Source organism: Cucurbita maxima, unplaced genomic scaffold, assembly GCF_002738345.1.
Source record: "Cucurbita maxima cultivar Rimu unplaced genomic scaffold, Cmax_1.0 Cma_Scf00001, whole genome shotgun sequence".
Lineage (NCBI taxonomy): Eukaryota > Viridiplantae > Streptophyta > Magnoliopsida > Cucurbitales > Cucurbitaceae > Cucurbita > Cucurbita maxima.
In genome coordinates, this window is record NW_019272017.1 from 4,151,923 (window position 1) to 4,162,705 (window position 10,783).

The window sequence follows — 10,783 nt, forward strand, 5'->3', positions numbered from 1 at the left end:
GACAAGACAAACTTATTCAAACCATTGTCAAAAGAAAAGTTGAGAGACTACTAATAAAACGCGAGACTAATTAGTTTCATTTAAAACAAAAATTCATCCATTTGTGTTGGTTTATAATCTTTTAAAGTTGAGGAGCTTAGTTGGATGATCTCTTTAAGCTAAATATTATAGATTATTAAAAAAAATACTCTTGGTCTACTTTATTGAAAATGGTAGGACAATGTTCATATCAATCCACCACTAATATCTTCATATTCGTTACCGAACCCTTATTTAATATAACATTATCTTAAGCTTTTTCAACAAAAAGTTGATAGAAACATAACTTTGTTTCCCTTTTTCTTTCACGATCATTCCAATCCCACTTGACAAAGTAGCTAAAAAAACAAGCACTACTCCTTGAAATCCTTTCAAGTAAATGCTCTGTAGTTTAGAGGTCGTCAAATCTACCCAAAAAGCAAGCATACAAATGAGCATATTTGAGAGGTAAAAAGCCACAAAAAGAGAAAAGGGGCACAATCCCAAGGCCTCTTTTGAAGCGTACAACCTTGTTTCCTCAACATCATCATCATTAGAGAAGGCCCTATATTCTTCTTGATTGGTGTCGATGAATTAAGGCCTCATAGGATCCTTTCACTCTCTTTTCTTTTCCAAACTCCAACTCTTTCTTTTTATCCCTTCTTTATTAAGTATTAGCCAACCACTCGGCCTAAACTTTTAAATTCGATTTATGTAGACCTCGAAATGAAATCTATTCCAAACATACATGTCATGGTTCTTTACTTCGACAGGGTACAAATATCTAAAATTTTCATTTTTAGATACTTTTTCAGACTTATTGCCGATACTAAATATAAATAGTAGCAAAAAATTTGTATCCATTTTTCGTGATATTATGCATGGATCAGCTATAACATGGCGAATTCTTCCAAAAAAATTGTCTTCCAAAATGGAATCTGATAAGTGAGATTTCGAGTAAGTGTTTACATAATCCTCTTTTGTTCGAAGAAATGATTCATCGAAATAATGAGTCACTTGTTCGTTTTTATCTCATTTTTACCCTTATTGATTTAGAGATTTCCCTTTTTATATCTAAGAGCGTCCATGCTACAACTCTACGTCCCAAAATTAATACCGAATTAGGTTAAAGAATTGGGTGATAACAGTTCCTCTACATCTGCCAATAGCACTTTGCTTGCACACTAGTAGCCTCAATCCTTCTTTTATATTGTGTCTCGGAGATATTGTCCAAGAAAAAGAAACAGTGCAGCTTTCTAAAAATGTGATTCAATAATGCAAAATAAATATATGAAGACAAAACATGTCTTTTCTAAGAAACAAAATTATGGCGAACTTTGTCAAATAAGATCTCGAGATGGTTAGAGTAAGCACAAGAAATAATGGATTTTATTAGGAGGGGATGATGGTGATTTAAGATGTTACACACAAAGGACACAAATTTGTAGAGTATAGAAAAAGTCTCCACCTAATAAAGTGCAGCCTCCATTAATTGTCAAAGCTCATGCCCCATTTATTTTATTGGTTTTTCTAATTCAAATCTAACCACCAAAAAATAAATTAGGATTTTTTTATTTTTTTAATTATACAACTTATTCATAGCACGATAAAATTTAGTTTTATTTACTCTCCAAACCTTTTCAATTATGATTTTAATTTAATTAAACTTAAACATGTAATTATTGTTGGTATATGACTTAATTATTAAGTTAGCTCAGAAAAATAATATTTAAAACCAAATATTTTTCTCTTTCCTAATCATTAGTCCTCACCCAAGTCAATGATCCCACGTGGCAGTGTCCAATATGAACAGTTCATTTATATATATATATATATATATATTTCAATTATTGTATTATTTTCTCTTCCATTCAAGAACTACCTAACTATTGTGTATCATATGCCGACCAATCAGTTATTATTTATTCCTTATAAATAAATAAATATTAGAAAATGGAGAATGTGAGTGCAGCGCAACGTTTGGTGGCTGAACATTTTGAAAATTAATTTTTCAGATTTGAAATATAATTCATACTCTATTATTTAATTATATTGCATATGCTTTTCTTTCTTCCTTCGTTGGCCATCTTATATTATTTATTTAATATTATCCATTTCGTTATAGGATAAACTAATTCACGCTTACCCTCATGCCTGCCAGACTCATTACATCAAAATATTAAATTATCCATTTAAATTATATATTTAATCTCCTAACTTTATTTTTATTTTTTTTTTTGCCAATCATTTTTAATGATCCTTTCCAAAATTACAAAAATGTAGTTTCTTGTTAATTATCCATTTAAATGAAAAATTGTAAAATACATGCTTTAATTGGTAATTTGCTTTGAAATCCTTATGGAATATTAAATATTAAAATGAGATTTAATGGTATATTATAAAATCCATGAACTAAAGAAAGCCGTATACAAATATCTCTCATAAAATCAATGAAATTTGATTTCCAATTTTGTTCAGCGACGATTTCGTGCAAACCAATTTCTTAATCATATTATTCCGACGCTAAAGAATTTAATAACACTGAAAATCCAATTAAATATTATTTACTAAATTATTATTATTATTATTATATCTCAATATTTTTACTTACAGCCAATAATTTATCATTTTAAATATACCCCATTATGTTATGAATTCTCTAGTAAATAATTATTAGAGGAAATTTTTGCAGATTGAGAAACAATATTAATAAGAGTATTTATTTTGCAAATTAATTCAACTTTCCTACATAATTCAATAAACTTAGGTCAATAATTAATCTTGGTCTTATTCTTTTTTAATATTCTAACTATATAATTCAAAATTTAATTATTTGATTCATAACCCGGATGGAAATATTAGCAAAGCGGGAAAAAGTAAAATAAAAAAAGAGAAAAATAGTAGGCATGACCGTCGGATCAGAAGACGCATGGCGTCAATCAACGGTCACGATTTGAGATGACAAAATTTAATGGCAGTGCTCAAAAAACACACCTCTCCCACATGTCTCATCACTTCTCCTTCCTTTCTCCGCCATAGCCGCCAAAATTCCTACCGTTTCCGGCCGTTCTCCCGCCTCCGCAATTCGCTTTTGATGGATTTCAAGTCCAAATTCCGTTTCATACGACAGAGTGAAAGCTAAGGAGTTCGAGGAGGAAGAAGGACGGAACAGAAAAAGTGGTTTGATTTATGACACCACAATACAACCAAACCCCACACGAGTCCCAAGCAAAAAGTCCCAACTACTTATCTCTCTCTTTCTGGTGCTCTGTATCGTATAAGCACGTACACGAACTTGCGCGCGCGGCACTCTCTCTTTCTTTCTCTGAAGGAAGCTCACTTTCTTTGTTTCTTTTCCTCTTATACTTCACTTTGCAGTTTCGATTGTTCTGTTTTTGTTCGATGAGAGACGGTGATTGTGGCTACCGGTCTGGTAATTGAGACCTCCGGAATGACCGACAGCAACTCTGTTGCGAAGACCTTCCGAGCTCTGGTGGAGAGCGCCGACCGGAAATTTGCTAGGGTCCAAGACGTCCCGGCTTACGGCCGTGTGGACAACCACCACTATTTTCATAAGGTTTTCAAGGCATATATGCGTCTATGGAAGTTCCAGCAGGAATTCCGCGCCAAGCTTGTTGAATCTGGTCTCAACCGCTCTGAAATTGGCGAGATCGCTAGTCGGATAGGTCAGCTTTACTTTGGGCATTATATGAGAACCAGTGAGGCCAGGTTCTTGATTGAAGCCTATGTGTTCTACGAAGCGATTCTTAATCGAAACTATTTTGAGGAATCGAAGAATTCGAGGAAGGATCTGGGAGCGAGGTTCAAACAGCTGAGGTTTTACGCGAGGTTTTTGCTGGTTTCGTTGCTTTTGAATCGCACGCACACGGTTCAGGTTCTCGCCGAGAGATTGAAGGCTCTGGTGGACGATAGCAAGGTCGCTTTTCGGGTAACTTCTATTTTGCACAATAATTATAACTGAATTTTGGATTATGTCAAATATTTTCAGTTTGCTGATGGACCTTTTTGACGGCCTGTTTATTTTTGGAGCTCATTTTTTTTTTCACGATCCAGCTTATTTTTCTAATTTTGGCTTTTGATTCAATGCTGTCTAGACCTTGTGTAGCTTAGATTTTTCTGTTGTCTTTCTTTCTTTACCATAATTTTAATTAATATTTTAAAATTCGATTGCCTTTTCTTTGAATTGAAGAGCAAGTTTATGTTTGTTTCCATTCATTTGGTTTCTTCTCAGCTGCCCAACCTAACATAGTAAAGAAACATTTATAATATGCTTGCACTGTTTGTCATGTTTGTGTCCCGGAAATAGTTTATCTGAAAGGGCTCTATCAAGAAATTCGCAACAAATGCGAACAGTGGAGGAGTAATTTTTCCTTTTACTTTTTTTTTTCTTCTTTTTGCTGGCTTGTAAGCAACTTTGAATTGAACTTACCAATATAAGATATTTGGGAGATTTTCTAATTATGTCTGTTGAGATCAGTATGAGGTCTCCATATAATTATTCGAATCACGGTTGATTTGTTGTGTTTAACATTTATCCAGATCTCGTGCTTTAGGTTTTTTTTTTTTTCAAATTAAACATGGTATTGTTCAATCTTTGAAGAATGAAAATGATTTGGACACCCATGCTTGATCCAATAAATGAACTCCTTTTTTATTTCACTTTGTCTGCTTAGAAAGTATCGATATCTTCTTCACTTAGAAAGTGTTACAAGGATATCACTGCAGCTTTTAACTGCATAACTGAGGCACGCTAACTATTGCTTCTAGGGCACTGACTTTAAAGAATGGCGGCTAGTTGTACAAGAAATTTTCTGCTTCATGAAAGTAGCAACAATCTCAATGAATGTCAGACCTCTGCGTTACTCTGCTTCATTTGATTCCCATCAGTTATCCCTTCCATTTGTAGCTCGTTTCCATGCAAAGAGGGTTCTTAAATTCCGAGATGCTGTTTTGACAAGCTACCACCGAAATGAGGTGAGTTAACTAGATATTATTTTTTTGTCTGTCGCAAGAGTAAATATAAATCTTGAATGAGAAGAATGTTTATAGATTTAACTGATTTCATGCACTACTACTTTCAGGTTAAATTTGCAGAAATTACTTTAGACACGTATAGAATGCTACAATGTCTCGAATGGGAGCCTGGTTTCTTCTACCAAAAGCATCCAGTTGAACCAAATGAAAATGGTGCTACCATTGATCATTCTGGGGCTTCTGGTATAATTGATATTAATTTAGCTACCGATATGACTGATCCATCTTTACCTCCAAATCCAAAGAAAGCTATCCTCTATCGGCCTTCTGTGACTCATTTGATAGCTGTAAGTTTTTATTTATTCATGAAATTGTTACTGCTTCAGTTGGATGGTAGAGTTTTTAATTTATTCAACTTTTGGCCTTGTTTTTGTTTTCTTAGAGAAGAGAAACAGATTTTATTGATGAATGAAATTAAGGGAGGTAAACCCCCAACCCCCCCNCCCCCCTCCAAAATACAAGCAAAATTACAAGAAAGAAGTCCAATTAGAGAGGGAAATAGAAAGACTATGATTACTTAAGGGGTGTTTACATTTACACCAATAAAAAGTGTTGAACAAGACCAAATCCATTAAACCAACAAAGTTTAAAGAAACATGTCTGAAAACTGAAGCAAGAAGATCGAAAATAGTTTTCCAGTGAATGTTAAGTTGGCCAATTTCTGTATTTTATTTCCTAAGATCCTCTTATCTCAAAATATTTTCTCGTTATTCTTCTGAATTGTTTGTGGGTATATGCCCAATATCTTGTTACATATTATATGATGCCCTGAAGCTCTGTATTCGTTCTGCTTGCACTTATTATCTTGGATTTGCTTCCCATGATCTAATAAGGATAGGAACTTACGCATGCTTTACTGAAGCAAAAGAAAATCAGAAGGTTGATAGCATCGAGAGAGGGATCTTTCTCCACAGTTCTGTACCCAAATATGTACCAACCTTTCCCACTTTCTTCTAATACTAAACGCTACTGAACTCATAATGTGCCTCATAACTACCCATATAACAACTAGCTAAATTCCAATTCCTATAACCACCCACTGTCCAAAATTAACTTGTGCTCAAGGTGATGGATTCAAAATTAAGATATGTCATATCTTCTCATAATGACTTTTGTGTCTTATAGCTATTCAACATCAGAGGGAGAAATCACCACTTTTTTGTGAGAAAATTCTGCTTCGATGGTTGTTGGTGCTGGAGCCTGTGAGGGGAATTATCAACAGCTCCTCTAGTGCGCACTCCATATTTCTCAGTCATCTTCACACTTTTGGAGGTACCCAAGAACAGTGTCTCAGCCAGTGTTTCTCCTCTAGCTTCCCATAGTCAGTATTGCATTCAGCCCCAAACTTTTCTCCTTAGCTATTCCATACTACCTAAAATCTTCATCCTAAACTCCAATGCTTATCACCACCCCCTGCCTATATATTACCTTGTCCTCTAGGTAATAAATAAGAACTAGGACATGCCCATCTCCTCTTAGTGACCATTGTGACTTCAGGTATCCATAGTAAGAGATACAAAGCACCCCTTTTTTTTTGGTATATAAGTCTTCGCTAGTCATACTACTTTAGCCCCTCTAACGTCACTGTTATAATGCTTGACATGGAAAGGTTGATATGATAGCAGTGACCTCTACGTTCAAAGCAAGTATTCCAGCTTCACTCTTGCTTTTCTCTATCATCTTCACAACTTCCGAAGGTAACCTCCCATGCACAGTGCTTAGGCTGCGCATCTTCTCTAGGTTCCCATCTCCATTCGAAGCTTCCTCTTCCCTCTCTATCAAATCCATGTTTGAAAGTGGAATTTGGCCTTTTATTCTATGGTTTTTTTGGGCTTGATGCAGTCACACTCTCAGCCCACTCATGAAATTTAGTGCCCAGAACCTCTCAAGCTCATGTAGTAGCATTCTCAACTATCAACCTTTTTCTTCTTATCGATTGTGTTCTATTCTATTTGTAGCCAATGCCAACAATTTTTCTACTCACTGGTTATCGAAATCTACCTTCAAACCCTAATTTTCTGTTTGCGGTAAAACCACTCCTTTGGAATTTTGTCTACCAAGATTGACCATATCTTCTTCTATGCTCCCACCACTTTCTATTTATGAAAAATAGGCACTAGGTACGGCTTTCATTTGTTCAAGATTGGTTTGATCTTTTCGTGCTACCTTCACTGTTGTTACGGGGCCTTATTGAATTGTGCCACCGTCCTTCAATGTGGATTGTGAGCCCCTTGGTCTTCAAGTTTCTTCATTCCTCACCGAGTGTTCCAAGATCTAGATTTCCATCCACCAATGGATTTTAAAGCTCGAGACACATTAAAGCAGAATAGCACTCTGGGGCTTAAGCGTGGGTTTTTTTTTTTTTTTTGTGATGCACACAGTTGAAAAATGTTGATAAATTTTATGTATATGAAGAAAAATACTACTACAAATAATAAGATGATGAAAACTTTAAGAAAACAGAGATTTTATTTTAGGGGAAAAGGATTATTTTGTAAAAGAGTATTCGTTTGTGCCTTTTCCCTTACAAGTTAGACAACTTCAAAAAATAGTGGAAGTAAAGCGCTGAGCGGCACACCACAAAGTATTGAGGCATGTGCTTCATCAAGGGAGCCTCACTTTTTTAAGCAAGGTGCAGAGACTGTGCCTTGGGCCTAGGCGTGCACCTCAGTGAGCTTTTTAAAATGTCCAAATATTTGCCTACTTCACTAATCTAAAACCAATGTTAATCAACAGTTCCCTCTAATAGACACTATCTATCCCTTATACAATATCGATGTAGTAACCCACCCCTGTACCAATCAAACTCACCAATGACTATGAAATAGTTGATACTCACTATCTACCTTTAGGAGAATTGCAAAAGAAAATTTTTGAGTTTAGTTCTGTACCTAGTTAATTAAAATTATCAAGTAGGTCATTTCTGAACCGAAACAATGTTTTTGTTATGAGAATGCCTACTCTGCATCGTGTTTTTTGCCAGATGGTGTGTGTGGTTGCTCTGCCCGCTTTTTTATTTTTATTTTTTGTTGCATTTGTATGATAAGAACTTTCAATTGAGCTTCTTGGCTTGTGATCAGGTCATGGCTACAGTTTGTGAGGAGCTCCTTCCAGATAGTATCATGCTGATTTATCTATCTGCAGCAGGTTAATGTCCTATAATTGATGATTCAAGTGAACTGATCTCATTTTATATTTTACTATTATTTATTGGCACTCATTGACAAAATGTGCAGGAAAATGTTGTCAAAACAGTGTCAATCAAATGGCAAGTTATGGGGAATCAAGAAAATCCGTGAGAAGTAAAGTCATCACCCAGAACTCACGAGAAAATTGTAATGCTTTGCCTGAATCTTGTAAGAGTGAGAAGCGAGGATCAAGTGACCTATATGATGAGTATTTGTGGTTTGGGCATAGGAGTAATGGAGGTACAGTCCTGCCATACTCTCTCTCGATCGTCTTTTCTGTTGAGTTATGTGGATACTTCATTTCAACATTTTGTTGTTTCCATTTTCATTGATGCCTTAGAATTCTTCTTATTCTTCTTCTCCTTTTTCTCTCTCTAAATTTTCAGGTCCAAACGTTCTATACCCTGGTGATATAATTCCCTTTACACGTAGACCTGTTTTTCTGATAGTTGACAGTAACAACAGCCATGCATTCAAGGCAGGTTTGTCAAAACTTTTACATGTGTTGCCAGGTCATCATGGTTTGCTTCACACTGCTATTTTGAAAATGAAATAGGTGGATATTTCTGGTTTTTCTCCAGTATCATCATATCTGCTCTATATACGTGATTATCACGGCTTTGAGCATGACATGAGATAGTTATGACCATCAGATGCATTAAATTGATCTGCTTTCCTTGTATAAAAGGACAGGTGTTGAAGCCAACTATTGCTTCCAACTTTCATGTTGCACTTTCAGTATGAATCTTTTCATGTACGCAAAATTGCCAGTTCACCAGTATCTTACTGACAGTTTCATGTTGATGGACCTGTCTGGTCTAGAGTGAATTTAATTGGTTTTTAGAGATACAATGCTTCAAGAAGTCACTTAAATCCGTCAATTTTTCTATGCTTCAAGAATTTAATTCTATTTGACCAACCACAAGTCTCAGAGGACTATCTCAGAATTCACTTCGTTTAGTATTCCTAAATCTTACATATTAAGTGCGATACCTTGTTCTGTTGTTACTCTCAAGTCAATCTGACTGCTAACGTGGAAACGATATTTGGTTTTCAGGTTCTACATGGTGCAGAGAGAGGAGAGACTGCCGCCATACTTCTATCACCTTTGAGGCCTGCATTCAAGAATCCCTTAAATGTTGATACGATTCAATCCGGAAGTCAGTTCACTTTTTTCTTGACTGCCCCTCTTCCTGCATTTTTTGAAATGGTTGGCCTGTCCTCGGCCAATATGGATACAGTAAGTTCATTATTACAGTCAAAACTCCTCTTCAAATATTTTCAGGACTTCCGTTTAATCCACAACTTGTTATTATTTATAGGATGTTTACAATGATGCTGAAACCATAGTCTCCTCCGCATTTTCGGAGTGGGAAACAGTTCTTTGTACATCAACTAGCTTGAATATCGTTTGGGCCCAAGTTTTGTCTGATAATTTTTTACGCCGTCTCATTCTCAGGTATTTTCCAGTCAACTTGCTCACGTTATTTATGCAAATATTATATGTACCCAAAGCATCTTTTTTATGGAAGCGTGAATCATGTGGAATGCTCTAGCCATGGAAAGAAGTCACAATTATCTTTCTTTTGTTCCATAATCTGCAGATTTATATTCTGTCGATCCGTGCTATCCTTCTTCAGTACTAAAGAAGATGATGATCTTCCTATTTGTCTGCCTTGTCTCCCCGATTCTGTTGCTTCTAAGTCTGGAGTTGTCTGCTCAGCAATTTGCCGTCTCGCAAAGCACCTTAACGTTGCAGACTTATTTAACTTCCATGAAGTATGATCACGATCTAGATATTGCGAAAACAAATTTGAGTTCATAGTCTTCCTCAAAGGTCAGTTCACAACCGAAACATTACACCATTGACCTCTTGAGAGTTGCAGTAGGACCACAAATTGGTATTTGTTCTGAAGCTAAAATTTATGAAACACTGGTAGTGTGATGGTGGTTGCCTTCCATTTTAATGTTTATGAGCAACCTGTTGTGGGCTTACTGTTTAGTTAGATGAGAATGTGATAATTTATTGTAGGTTTCTATTGAGTCTTGAAGATTCATTTAGTTCCCTCTTATTTTTTGGGCCAATTTTTCTTTCATTTCTGTGTGGAAAAAAAGTGGGGAAAAGAAATTGAAGCAGAGAAATGAAACAAGTTACTTGTAGATGCTGGCAAATGGGGGAGTGTACAATCGCTTCTAGGACGCTTATTACAAAAGTGTCAAATCATGAGAAGTCTGACTTCATCTTTGTAACTTGAGTCTGTTCATTATTGGAGTGTTATAAGAAAGCATTTTCGAAGTTCAGGAAGCTGTTCATGTTGCCTAAGATTAAATCATGCCCAAGTTGGACTCATCTTTAAGTGCTATGAAGTCTTTTTTTTTTATTTTTTTGATTTCTATAGGCATGTTAGATACAAGGGGGAATTGACATTTTTACCATTTCATAAACAAATATGAATTAATTAAAATGACTCTTTTTAGAGTTCAAGTTAAGTTAGATGTCATGCAAATTGAACAGGAATGTC

General features: G+C 35.5%; 1 protein-coding gene across 2 annotated transcripts; it reads left to right on the forward strand.

Moving 5' to 3' along the window:
- Positions 1-3,008: 3,008 nt before the first annotated feature.
- LOC111479403 (protein SCAI-like) lies at positions 3,009-10,566 on the forward strand. Of its 2 annotated transcripts, XM_023124051.1 has the most exons (9): positions 3,011-3,967; positions 4,807-5,013; positions 5,121-5,360; positions 8,154-8,220; positions 8,310-8,501; positions 8,648-8,739; positions 9,319-9,501; positions 9,584-9,720; positions 9,866-10,566. In XM_023124051.1, exons 1-9 carry the CDS (start codon positions 3,470-3,472, stop codon positions 10,044-10,046), a joined length of 1,797 nt encoding a protein of 598 aa, XP_022979819.1. In that variant the 5' UTR covers positions 3,011-3,469; the 3' UTR covers positions 10,047-10,566. The 2 variants fall into 2 exon arrangements, 1 of the variants encoding a protein (XP_022979819.1); XR_002717636.1 differs by lacking the exon at positions 9,866-10,566 and having other exon boundaries at positions 3,009-3,967; positions 8,648-8,743; positions 9,584-9,718.
- Positions 10,567-10,783: the final 217 nt, after the last annotated feature.